The sequence below is a fragment of the Takifugu rubripes genome, chromosome 22 (genome assembly GCF_901000725.2).
Source record: "Takifugu rubripes chromosome 22, fTakRub1.2, whole genome shotgun sequence".
NCBI classification, from domain to species: Eukaryota; Metazoa; Chordata; class Actinopteri; order Tetraodontiformes; family Tetraodontidae; genus Takifugu; species Takifugu rubripes.
The window spans coordinates 6,067,167-6,081,436 of NC_042306.1; the positions used below are offsets into that span (position 1 = coordinate 6,067,167).

Sequence of the window (14,270 nt, forward strand, 5' to 3'; positions counted from 1 at the left end):
CCTGTGGACCATTTGCATGCTAATGATCTGGGTGGTCACCTGAGAGTCGTTAGCAGGGTCGTTGGTCGGGTCGTTCACAGGAAACAGTCTGGCCTTTCTGGACTGCGCAGTCAAGATCACTGAGGACAGAAATCTCACCATCGAAGTCTACAGAAAACCTACACATACCGACCAGTACCTCCAGTTTGACTCTCACCACCCACTGGAACACAAGTTGGGAGTGATCAGAACTCTCCAACACCGGGCCAGAGAAATACCCACCACATCCCAAGGCAGAAAGAAGGAACAGGACCACATTAAGACAGCTCTCAAAACATGTGGCTACCCAGACTGGGCCTTCACCAAAACCTCAAGAAAGCGAGACCTCAGCAAAGGAGAGGAGGAGAGAAACAAACGCCGCAGCGTTTCCATCCCCTACCTGTCTGGAGTCTCGGAGAAGTTTAGGAGGATCCTCCAGAAACACGACATACCGGTTCATTTCAAACCCAGCAACACTCTCAGACAGAGGTTAGTACACCCAAAGGACAAGACACCAAGACCCAAACAAAGTAATGTTGTTTATGCTGTACAGTGCCAGGAGAAATGCAAGGAACTGTACATTGGGGAAACCAAACAACCTCTACACAGAAGAATGGCACAACACAGACGTGCCACCTCTTCGGGTCAGGATTCAGCAGTCCACTTACACTTAAAGGAGAGTGGGCACTCCTTCGAGGACAGCCAAGTACGGATACTGGCCAGAGAAGACCGCTGGTTCGAAAGGGGGGTCAAGGAAGCTATCCATGTTAAATTGGAGAAACCATCCTTAAACAGAGGTGGTGGCCTGAGGCACTTCCTATCACCCACATACAATGCAGTCCTCCACTCCTTCCAACAGCAAAACAAACATTCACACCATTCCAAGAGACCCAGTGACTCATCACCATGTGACCCAGCAGACAAAGGGGAGACATCTCAACAGAAACTAGGTGAACGACCCGACCAACGACCCTGCTAACGACTCTCAGGTGACCACCCAGATCATTAGCATGCAAATGGTCCACAGGGGCTATATATTTTCAAGCTCTCTCCCCAGCGATTTCAGAACTGAAGAAGCCTTCTGGATAGAAGGCGAAACGTCTTCAAGAGAAGAAACCCAGTCCAGTTGACAGAGAAAACTACCTTGGATACAGTGTCTCTGATTTTTTTTTTTCTTCATTTGTTTGCAATAATATGGGAAGATTTGTTTTATGTATGTAAGGGTTCAGTATTGATAAAGGTACTTGAGTCTGGAGTCAATTGTGTTTTTTGATGGTTGCATTGGTGTTTAACTTGATGCCTGATTACAAGGAAAGATTGGGGGGGGGTACAGTTTGGCTAATTTAAATTTACATATTACCCCCCCCCCCCCCCCCATATGTCATGTGGTAGCTACCATTTTATTTGAACACGTGGTTGAGACCGGAATGAAACAGCGGAGCGGAACCCGGACGTTATTTGTATTAACACTTTGTGGGGTATTTTACTTTCTCAACCAGGAAGATGGGTGGGTGGTCGAATAAATGGGCCATTATTTTGGTAGTTGGATGCGTATCCATTGGTAAGTTATAGCCTAGTTATCTTTTGTTTATTTGTCTACGATTTTGTAAATCAGCAGGGTGTGCTGTGATTCAGATTTTATCTCAACGGGTTTCTTTTTATTCGGTGCTAGCGCAATGCTAATTGCTATTATGCTAGCTAGGCTTGGCTAAAGATATCCGCACTTTGTCTTAATCTTAACTACCTGGTTTTTGACTCTATTATTTAAGGGTTTATATTTGATATACTATCGAGTTTTTTTGAAAATATATATTTGGGTTTAGAAATGGTCTATTCATTTAATAATTTTTTTTAGGTTTTCTGCATCGGTTCCTGAATCGGTCTAAACCAACGATTCAAGAGCGCGACTGCTCGTGATTTCACATCTGATTTTCGCAATGAATAGATTAACTGCTGGAAATGATCCTTTGTAGTTTAATGTTGTTTCAGTGTAACTTAACCAGAAGTGATGCATTTATCGGCCCTTCAAACGGAAACAATCTTTTCAATTCGGCACACACCTGACCCATCAAAACATCAATAGATTTAACTCACCGTTGCTGCATTAGAGTCGCATATTAGCTGGCCTTGCTAGGGTACGTTCCTATCTGTAACTGTAAGGAATATAACGAGCTTTATGCTGCACAATGTATAGTTAAGTACATTATATTATCATTTTGATATGACTAGCAGCTGCTGAGATAAAGCAGTGCACATTACATTATACTAGCTGAAGTCTCAAGCATTAGTGTTAGTTAGCGAGGATTTAAACAATTCATACTTTATTCTGAATGTGTTCTCTGTAATCGATTTATAATGCTGACAATATTTTTCCTTCCAGGAATCAGCTCTAATTCAGTGGAAAAGAAGATTTATGTGAATCTTAATTACACTATCCCCTGTGTGCGGCTGCTCAATGCAACCCATCAAATAGGCTGCCAGTGTGAGTGTTGTAAACTAATGCTCCATGAATTCAAAATACATAGACCAATTATGTGAAATAAATATTTTCTTTTGTTGTGAGAAACATTGGTGCAGTAGGCCCCAATGAGTTTTCATGTCACTGTGTAAAAAATGTATATAGCTAAAGTGCAGATAAAGAGAAAACTTGTTTTCAATAGAAGTTAGCCCATATTTAAAACTGGAATAAATTTAGGGGGAAATTTAGTCTTACACGTTGTAGGCCATGATTCAATTTTTTCCCCCTGATTTCAGCCTCTTTGTCAGGAAATGTTGGCGTGCTCCATGTGCTGGACTCAGAGGATAATCTTGAATGGGTTCTGAATTCTGGTCCCAATCCTCCTTACCTGGTTATCCTGGATTACCTACTCTTTACCAGGTAATGTGTGAGTCTGCATTAGATTTACAGTGGAATGCTTCAAAATTTGTTTTGTCACCTACACAGATGTTTAAACCAAAAATTCTGTTTGCCTCAATTTAACAGTAATATCAATTGGTAATATCTATTAGTAAAGGAAGTAACACTAGATCATTAAGTTTTTTTTTCACATGAATGTATTGTAGAGTAACATTTACAGTAATAGAAACCGTCTAGTATGAGCACAGAGCCACAATATAAATTACCATTGATAGAACTCAAGCGCAGTAAATTTGACTGATTGGATCTGTCGACTGCCATGATCTGGCTAACAGAGCTGTCATGATGAAGTTGAAGAATGGCTCGAACAGAGTGGCAGGTGTAGCAGTTGTGGCACCAACTATAAATCCATCCACGGGCTTCTCCCCGCACACGACCTGTCCCAATGAGAACACGGGTATGTACAAGTATACCTTTCAAATCTTGCACTGTACAGTGTGATGACAACATCACCACTTTTAATCTGAAAGGATATAATGGTTCTCTGACATTATGTTTTTCTTGTGACAGGCATGAAATGTGTTATGCCATCTGTAGTTGGTCTAAACTGTCATATTTGGTTATTTAAAATTGGTTGTCTTGACTGTTTGGATAATTGCTTGCATAATTCTGTTTTTAAAATGACTATCCTAAGCAAATAAATAATTAACGAATGACGGCTTACTTTCAGGAAATCACATTTACTTCTGTTTGATGGATTACTTTAAATACTACAATAATGACTGGCTTCAGTCCTGAATATAAAAACAGATTTTGATGGGGATTTTCAGATTTTTGACTGTTTTCACAGTAGCAATAACATTTTATTTTATTTGTTGTTAAAATGCAGTATGTGAATTATTATCTTATCCCATTTTTGAGATTGAAATATTGGATCAAATGGTCAGGTGGATAAAGTTTTTAGCCCTACTAAGTTGAGTTCAGACATTTTGTGCTGTGGCTGTTGACATTTGCCCATTATTTCCCCTTTTAGGTGTGTATGTAGAGGACTATGATCCAGCTTTTGCCCATTGTAATGTAACAGTTTGGAACCCTTTGGGAAACGGTTTGTCCTATGAGCAATTTAACTTCCCGATCTTTTCTCTGAAGGATGACAATGAAACCCAGTTGATACGACAGGTAACGGGAATCCATGACATTTACCTCACAAATTGACATTATTAGCTTTTAATTCGACTTATTAAATTAGTCACAAAAATATGCCTATTCATTGCATTCTACTGCTCCTGTGTTTGATGAATACAAATCAGTTTAATTGTCTCTGTCATGAATCTGATTTGAACTTGAACTGATTTGAACAAAAAAGTGAACTTCTTTGTGTGTTTTTTTTAAAAATCTGCAGTGTTACATCAATCATAATCTTGCAGTAAATAACAATGCACCACAGTACCCGCTGTGTGCTATGCAGATGTACTCCCACATGTCTGCTGTCACTGACACCAGCACCTGCATGAGGAGAAGTGATAAAAACAGCTTCAGCATCAGCCCAGGTATTTATATCACCCAAATGGAGACTTTTCATCTTTATTCAGGATGTTTAGTAGTTATAAAAAAATATCTGCCAATAGAATATTGAATTTAATTCTGGAAAGCATGGCTATCATTGTTTTTATTATAAATAGTACTTTTGTCTTTCTTTAGAGATGGTTTGTGATCCACTGGGTGACTTTAATGTTTGGGCCGCCACCAGGCCTCTCAATGTCACATCCAAGGGCCACAAGATGTGGGAGAGTGTGGTCATAGCAGCCGCCAGGGTAAGCTCCAAGAAAAGATGCTTTAGAAATTAGTGAAAAATGAAAATATTCAGGAATCAACTAAATATCATGTAATTTTGAGATAATATGGTTTTAAAAAAAGTTGTTCTTCAAATGGCGTCTGAAGTTAGGTGGGCCTTACCATAAAATCAAATATTTGGGCCTTTTGATAGCTTTTTAAAGCAAGTGGTGTGAGCAATAGCAAAACATTTCCTGTTAATTTGGACAGCAAACACCCTGAGCATCTTAACTGCTGGCCACAGTTAAGTTAACACAGCTCACCAACTAATGTAATATTCGGTAGTTTGGGTACATAGGGTGGCTATACTCTCTTGAGTAAAATCTATACTTTGGATACATTATCGCTTAGGCGTAGAATGTCCGACACTGGTTGGAAAATTGCGAAAACAATGAAACCAAAAGCGATGGTACTCCAAGCATGAAAATGTTGGAGGTCTTTAGGAAACGCACAAAAATGTATTTCCGGTCCTGATACTTGTGGCCTGAGAGTGGAGCCTGTTAAAATACTTGCACTCAATGTTTTTTACACTTTAACCCATTGTAAGCAGTGCACTAATAAAAAAGAAAAAAAGAAAATCGGTAATACTTCAGCTCACTTTCCTTTCCTCAGTTGGACAGCAGGTCGTTTTTTTTCGATATTGCTCCTGGAGGAGAGAGCGGAGTTTCTGGTTTTGTTACCCTGTTGGCGGCTGCTCATGCCCTGAGAAACATCACTCAGGAGAACCACCCCAACCGTACCATCCTCTACACATTGTTTCAAGGGGTCAGTAATGTCAACACTGTTATGGCCATTGCTCCAAATGCTGCTCTTCTCCAAGCTGTTTTCCCCGTTTCTTCATGGGTTGTTTTTTTTTTTTTTTTTTTTTTTTAGGAAACCTTTGACTACATTGGCAGTTCAAGAATGGTGTATGATATGCAGAACGATGAATTTGCTGTGGATTTGGATAATGTTCATTCAGTTCTGGAGATTGGACAGGTATTATTTTCAGACACTTTATAAAGTACGCAGATTTTTGTTGAGTAACCAAAATCTGATTAAATTGGTATGAAAGATTTAAAAACTACTTTTACTCTAATTGTTAAACCAATCTGAGGTTATGTATTATAACTGTATTTTTATTTTTTGTCAAATAGGAATCTGAAATCATGTTGTTAAGATAATTGCTGTTAATTATTTTAGTGTTGTAATACTTGTGTAATGTGAGGTTAACCAGAATGTTAAAACTGTTCACAGGTAGGATTTTGGTCTGACTCCAAGTTGTGGCTTCATTCGGACCCGGTGTCTCGGAAGAATGGCAGCATCAATGATGAGGTATATATCTGCATTTATATTTCCAATCATTACCAGTGCCCCATCACGCTGAACATAATCTGTTTTTCATAAGGTTTACAATTATGTTCATCTGTTTGTACTTAACACATTGGTTAAATGACAAATTTCGTAAAATGTTGTGTTGAATAAATAGTAAACACTAAATATAGTTTTCAGAGGTGTTACATATAAAATTGAATGGAAACATATGATACAAATTAACACTATAGCTTAATAAAACATAATTTGTAAGAAAATAATGAAGTGCTTATTAAAGTAAGGTGATGAGGATGTGAAGTGTTTTATTATTACAACTATCTTTAATGTTTTATTTCAGGTGAGGAAGCTGATTAACAATGTGGAGTTGGCTGCGAATCAATCGGCAATCCCCGTTGAGGAGCCCGGTTTCTCTCAGCCTCTCCCACCTTCATCCTTCCAGCGTTTCCTGCGAGCTCACCCCATCCCCGGTGTTGTTATTGAGGATCATCGATCTGCGTTCACCAACAGGTGATGATTGGCTGTTTGAAAACCACAAATTAGAGGTAATTGTGTTTTTCTAGATGGAATTTTTGTGTTCTGTGTTCAGGTTCTATGAGAGCATGTATGACAACGCAGAGTACCTGAAAGTTTCTTACCCATCAAACATGACGCAAGAGGAACAGCTCGACTTTCTCACAGACACTGCGAAGGTATCATTATGCATGTTTCCACTGCAGGAATTTTTGGGGTAAATGCATGTCCGGCCAATTCCATGTCTTCACTGCAGAATGTCAAGGATTTTCTTCAGTTACCACAAAGTCAGAATGCTGCTTTTAAGAGTTTAATAAGTCAATCAGAACACATGCAACAACAGCATGCAGAGAGATCTCTGCCCAATGTAACAAACATGTCCCTTTTACAATGCTTAGCAACTACGCCTTTCTCAGTACTTTTCCATCTACTTACTTCATCGTCACAAGGTTAGCATGATAAACTGTAGCATTTTGAAGGTTGCTGACTTGCACATCTTCATTATTTTCTAAGGAGTCTTTGTTCTACAACTCGTGACACCTCGTACACCTGCACAAGCATCATCAAATGAACTTGCTTGACCATACTCCCAAATGATCTATGCTAAACAAAAATAATTTCTTTTACAAGAACCTCCTTCGAAGTGTCATTTACAGGAACTCAGGGCCTTGTGGCAGCCTTGTAAAAACCCCGAAAACCTCCTGAGTGGGGCTTGAGTTTTACTTGGCAATAATTGGCTAAACCTAGCATTAGCTTCACAGGCACGGCTTCTCCTTTTGTTCATAGCATCAACTGCCATGTACACAAAACACAAATGTGGAACCTGCCCCTGCCTGTCTTGGTTTGAATTTTATAAATATTGCAACATGTGCTGGTTACTTAATATTTATTAACACTAATGTTTACACAGTTCCGAAAGATCAGAACTAAAAAAGTTATTTTGGCTGGTTAACTGAAATCATCTTCTCTTAAAATATCACACTGCCTTAGCTCATTTAGGCTTTACTCTCTTGCTTGTTTTCTTTATGATTTTTGCTTTTGGCGGCTCACCTGGCACCTGGCACTGTCACAATTACATGGCGATCAAAACTCAAAGAATCGCTAAGGGGTTATATCACAGAGTGGAGATATAACCCTCAAGAGGGCCAAATGAGAGGAACAGTTCCTGGAAAGTTCCTGCTCCGTGTATTTACCAGGAACTTGCACAGTGGAAATGCGGCTGTTGTTTCGTTTCATTTTCTCCCGCTTATCCGGATCCGGGTTGCAGGGGCAGCATCTTCAGGAGGGATGCCCAGACAGCCCTCTCCCCGGCCACTTCCATTAGCTCCTCCGGTGGGACCCCCAGCCGCTCCCAAGCCAGGCAAGAGATGTAATCTGTCCACCTAGTCCTGGGCCGGCCATGAGGCCTCCTCCCGGTGGGACATGTCCGGAACACCTCTAAAGGGAGGCATCCGGAAGGCATCCTAGCCAGATGCCCGAGCAACCCCAGCTGACTCCTTTCGATGCGGAGAAACAGCGGTTCTACTCCGAGCTCCTCCCGGGTGTCCGAGCTTCTCACCCTATCTCTAAGGTTGAGCCCGGCCACCCTGCGGAGGAAACTCATTTAAATCATTAAAATGCATTCTCCCTGGTGGCATTTCATATTTGTCTTTTTAGTTAGTAATGTAAAAATTGTTTTAACCGTGTAAGTCTCTGAAGTGTTTTTTGTTTCCATTTCTGTTTATATTTCTTTCAGTCTCTGACAGAGGTGGCCACCATGGTGGCTCGGACTCTGTACTTACAGGCTGGAGGAGCAGAAACACAGCTGGGCAACATTAATGCAGACCCTCAAATAGTATGCTTTATTTTATGGATTTAAAGAAATTACACCTCTCTCTGCAAGATGATGCCTTTTTTGATAACTGAGTAATGAAAACAATTCTTACTTCTCTGGCATTTTTCCACTTTTATTTTGTGATCTTTAAATGCACCTAATAAGCGCATGGCACACTTATATGTAAATCAAATTCACCAGATGCTGAAACTCATCAATTTTTATTTTTCATATTTCTCTTAAAATCATTTTATTCTATCCAAGGCAGAGTTGTTGAGGGTCAAATTTCTTTTAAGTGCTGTGCAACATGACAGGAAAAGTAAAAATTGCTTGAATCAACATTTTTCAGTAAATGTATATTGTTCATATTGGATATATTTGTTTATATTGTTTGTATCTATATTCTTTGATCTGGTCAGCATTGACTTAAACTGTTCTCTTCTCTCTTTAGGTGACTCGAATGCTCTATGGTTTCCTTGTTCAGTCAAATAACTCTTGGTTCCAGCAAATAATACCATCTGAATGGATCAGCCATTTGGGTAAATTGGGATAGATTAAATGGTAGTTGTTGTTACTGAACTCTGGTGGGGCACCAACCACAGAACTAAAGCTGCTTTATCACCATTGTTACCTTCCAGCTAACAAACCCACAAACTTCTATGTGGGTGTGACTGGGCAGTCCAGTGAGGCGACTTTTCTGGTCCAGTATCTGCTTGCCAACCTGACTGGAAGCATTGTGAACATTACCCAGGAGAACTGCCAGAACCAAAGAGAGGACCAGGATGACAAAGAAAGCAAACATGTAACATTGTTTGGAATATACAGACTATATAAGTTGTTTTCAAGAACTTATTTTGGATGGTTTTTTAACCTCCAACATACCTACCTACCCTACCTGCCTCACAATTGGTGGTGTTATATTTACTTTTAAGTGTGAATTTGTTGCACTTCAGTAATCCCACCTCATCTCTTTCCTTTCTCCCAGATCTACACTTACATGTGGGTTCAAGGCACCCTGCCTCTGAACAGTACAGAGCGACATGGTTTCTGTGTACGCTCCACAGTGCACCTCTCCAAAGCTGTGTCCCCAGCCTTCCACCTACAGGAGTACAACTCCAAGGATTATTCCACATGGACAGAGTCCAGGTGGAAGAGCATCAAAGGACGGATATTCCTAGTGGCCAGTCATGACCTAGAGGTAAACTGTTTGCTCTTCAAATTCAAAATCAGAAATCTACATGTATTTTTACTTCAAAACCAAATGATGTGTAATACTAGAGATGGGATTCCAAGCTGGTGAGATAATAGTGCATCTTTGATTAATTAGAACATCATAAAAAATGTTTGTTTTAGTAATTTAATTCTCTATGAAAAAATGTTTATTACAAACTTACACACAGACAGGTTATATTTCATTTTTTTCTTTGAACTTTGACTTTTCATTGAAAATTTCAATATTGAAGCCGCATTCGTGTCATGATAGCTAATCCCAAAACATTTACAAAGGTTCTATGAGCCTTTAAATAGTGTCTCAATCTGGTTCAGTAGGCTACACAATCATTTGAGCCACTGCTCACTTGACAGTTGTCCAGGACATGATCACTGACATCGTGTGCAATGTCAAGCCACAAAAGGTCATTGCTAACGAAGCTGGCTGCTCTCAGAGTTCAGCATAAAAGAAAAATGATGGAAAAATGTGGTAAAAGGTGCCAAAGAAATGGAGATATCTGCAAACTTGAAAGGATTGTAGGACAAAGCCCATTCAAGAACATGGAGGAGTTTCACACAAAGTGGACTGGAGTTGGAGTCAGAGTCATCACACACAGATGGATCCAGGGCTACAGCTCTTGTAGTCAGTCTGGTAGACGTCAGAGGCGTCTTACCTCAACTGATGATAAAAGTCATGGACTGTTGATCAGTGGTCCAGTGGTTCTATTCAGGTAAAACTAAATTTTGCATTTAATTTAAAAAATGCCCAGAGTTTGAAGGAAGAGTGGAGATGCACAGTCCAAGGAGCTGGGGCTCCAGTGTCAACATTGATGATATGGGGAACCCTATCACCTGCTGATGTTGGTGCACTGGGACTTTTCAGGTCAAAGTAACGGCTTCCACCATGAAATTTTAGAGCACTTAACATACTTCTGCTCACCAGTGTTATGGACATGCTGATTTTATTTTCCAGCAAGACTTGGCACCTGCCACACTGCTAGCAGCACCAATACCTGGTGTTTGGCCATAGTGTCCCTGCAGTCAATTGACTGGCTGCAAACCCCTCTGATCTATGAGGTATTGTGAAGAGGAAGATGTGAGACACCAGAAACAACAACACAGACGAGCTGCCATCCACTGGATGGGCTTCCATGTCCATCCAGTGGATGGCCAATTTTATACCAATTTCCAGAGCAGCTGAAGCTTGAATTTTTGGGGTTTTCGTTAGCTCAGTCTGTAGGCGACTGGGCTGGGAAGCAGCGGATTCTCAGCTCGACAACATTTGGTAGCAGTGGGAGCTGCCAGCACACTTTTAGGTACCCCGTGAGCACACCTCGCATAGGGCCCTGCAATGAGCTGGTAACTCATTCAGGGGTATATCCTGCCTTCACCCATGTGCAGCTGGGATGGGCTGCTACTCCCTCCTTGTTTCCTCAAAAGGGATAAAGTGGTCAAGACAAAAAATTATTTGCAAGCCCTACTAATTAAAATTCAAAGAAAAACAACAAGTCGTCTGTGTGTAATCAGTCCATATACCAAGTTTCATTTTTTAAATTGAATTACTGATATTGCTTATTTATTTAAATGTACTGTAACAGTAAAAGAATTGAAAACAAAAACATTACCGCTCTCTATCTCATCCAGATGTTGACACTGGGTGTTGGATTTGGCGTGCTGCTTACGTCCCTGCTGTTGACGTACATCGTCAGCTCAAAGGCTGACATCCTCTTCGGCTCAGAGAGGGAGCCAAGCAATGCCACCTACTGATTTACACAGATCTGATTCACACAGGCCCGGGACCACTACTACAACTACTACTCTTCCAACTACATACATGGACAAGCGGTTTCTCATTAAAAGAGGGTTTAAGGGGGAATCGCTGAGATAACAACTCCACTTTAGTAGACTCACTCAGGTGAGGAGACACAGGGACTGGAATGGACTGGATCGGCCTGGACAGATCTGGACTCATCAGGGTCAGGAAACACTGGTCAGTCACCAGCGATCCTGCCAATGTAAAAAGTCTATTTGTTTTAATTTTCTCTTATTTTTATTTCTTTTGTTTTTTCACTGTGTCATGTAGGGACTGAGTGAATGAGTGAGTGAAGTGAGAAATAATATAATAAACTATTTCCTGTGTAGAAAGTAGACTAATTTGGAGTGGATTAATGAGAGTGAGTGTGTGACTGAAGACTGTATTAGGATTGCGATGGTGTGTGCAATACTGCAGCTTTCTTTTCTCAGTGTAGTTAACTTATCAATACAAATCAGTTTTGCATTAATGGGCAAGTCAGAAAAAGTACATTTGTAAAAAAAAAAAAAAAAAAAGAAATTATTTCACATATTGTGAAATTTAATTACCCAGTAGTCTGATTGCCATTTTGTTCATGTCGACCAGCTACCAGCAATCATTACATCCAGTCAGAACATGTGTAATGACGCTGTTGATTTGCTGTTACTCTGATTACCTTTGCTTCTCACCTTTTGTGCAAAGTCTCATTTAATGATCCTTCTTAGAGCTGTGAAAACAAACTCTGATTTTCTTTTCTTCAATTGCTGGAATTCATGACCAATTTTTATGCCTTGATTAAAAAAATAAACTTTGCTTCTTTTCCAGAAATTGTGTGTAGAAGGCTAAAATTTAAAATTTTGCTAGCTATTTTACTTAATTATTGAAGCAAGTGATTGTTTTAGATGTGGGTGTAGTGAGGGAGAGAGAATATACTGTATATTCTAGAAAAACGGTGCTGATTTGTAGAAAGAAATTTGTTTTAGTGAACTTTTCATACAAATAATGTCTGTTTACTTCAATATTGGCGAACGGGAGGTCTTAAGGGGGACAGTCCTCAGTAAGAGACTAATGTGCAAGGGAACTAAGTGGCACCTACCATTCAGTTGGAGACCAGACATTGCAGAAGTAAGCTATACATTTGACAAATTAATTATTCAAATGACTCCTGTGTTTGTTTTATTGTCAAGGTAAGTCATGTCCATCTTACCTATTCTGTACACTGCACAACACTGCAAGCTTTTCTATCTCTGATGCTTTTCTGTGTAACTTAATTTCGGTTCTCTTTAATCCTTTTATGCAAAGACAGAACTTGTTTTGCTTTGTCAGCTACAAGTGTAGAGATTAAACTCATTCCACTCATTTGACAACTTCAGTCCCCTGTGTTTGGTTGAAAGGGAGTAAATTTTGCTACAGACCTTGCACACAAACCTTTTGTCCTTATATATATATATATATATATATGACTGGATAAAATTTGGATAAAACCCAGATGAAGGCCCAAGTATGGGTGGAGGTCAAAAGAAAGCAAAGACACTTGTCCCAAGCAGTCTCTGGCAATACAATCTCTGATGCAAGGCAATACAGGGAAGGCTATCTTTCATTTGGATTTACTTTCACCGGGGATACAACGACACTGACTCCGTTGTGCTGAGTGTGTGGGGAAAAGCTATCCAACAGTGCTATGTTCTCAAGTAAGTCCCATTTCCAATCGAAACGCCCTTTACTTCATAAGAAGAATGCAGACTATTTTGTTCACCGGCGTGAACACAGGTAGAAACCGGTGACTTTCATGAGAAAAACCACAAAAGTAAACGAGAGCCCTTAACCCTTTAAAGCCGTTTGTATCATATTTGATACGCGAGATTCTGAGATGTCTCTTTTTTCTAAACCAAAATCAAGTGTGGCAGACCACTGTCCTCTCCAGAAACAACTCCAACACCACCCCGTAAAAGAGGCTGCAGTGTGCCTCTTGTGCTAAAAAGTGCTATGCAAAAAAACCAAATAGAAAAATGTTGTTGTTCATGTTCTATATTGTCAAAATGTTATGGGCCAACTTTGTTTTTGTGTCTAAAGTTAACATAGTCGTGAGCTAAAAGTTGCCGAAATCGCCTAATGTATCATATTTGATACAAAAAAAATGTCATAAACAAAATTTTAAAAAAATTGGGATTTTGTTAAAAGGTTCAATAAACATCTCATTTCCAAAAAATTAGAATTTTCTGGCTATTTTTTGATGTGTCAGGCTTTATAGGGTTAAAGCTGGTTACCACATTGCTGAACTTGTAGCTACAGTAAGTCAAAAAAGTCACATACTATTACATTAATATTTTGTGCCTGCAAATCTCTTGTAAATTAGATGCTTGGTCCCGAGCTTTGTGTTGTTTTTCTTTGATTCCTCTTCAAGGCTGATCAAAACAACTTTATATTGTAAATATAGACTACAGAAGTGGCTGGTTTTGTTCTTTGAACACAGTGATGTTAACACACGGTTCATTTGGTGCACCAGCAAACATACCTATGTCTTGAATTTGAAAAAAAAACAACCATATTTTATTTTTCAACAAAGAAGGGTTCAGTAAATACAGTATGGATCTGAGAGGTGTTATTATTTAAAACCAGACAAAACCTTACTTTTTGATAAGGCTCATAATTAGGGTGAACAGAATGCCCCATTCAGCTGCTATAGGTTCAGACTACTGGTGCATACACCTGCACCTCTCCATAGGCTTCCCCTACCCCTAGAAAATTATATATTCACGTCACATAAATGTACCTTTCTTGTTTTTCTTCTTCTAGTTTTGTCGATCCTAGATATGGTCCATCAAGATCTGACGGATAGGTGGGCCAGAACTCCGTAAAAGGACATCTAAAACTGTGCCTCGGCCCATGGACTTATTTCTATACACTGTATAGATTACTGATGT

The 14,270-nt window shown here is 39.6% G+C and overlaps 1 protein-coding gene across 1 annotated transcript; it reads left to right on the forward strand.

The window, feature by feature from the left end:
- Positions 1-1,427: 1,427 nt before the first annotated feature.
- Positions 1,428-12,710, forward strand: ncstn (nicastrin). The gene is made up of 17 exons (XM_003978237.3): positions 1,428-1,579; positions 2,399-2,500; positions 2,773-2,896; positions 3,211-3,332; positions 3,909-4,054; positions 4,278-4,425; positions 4,577-4,689; positions 5,321-5,473; positions 5,582-5,686; positions 5,945-6,022; positions 6,360-6,529; positions 6,609-6,711; positions 8,268-8,366; positions 8,797-8,884; positions 8,984-9,147; positions 9,331-9,543; positions 11,199-12,710. Exons 1-17 carry the CDS (start codon positions 1,522-1,524, stop codon positions 11,319-11,321), a joined length of 2,109 nt encoding a protein of 702 aa, XP_003978286.1. The 5' UTR covers positions 1,428-1,521; the 3' UTR covers positions 11,322-12,710.
- Positions 12,711-14,270: the final 1,560 nt, after the last annotated feature.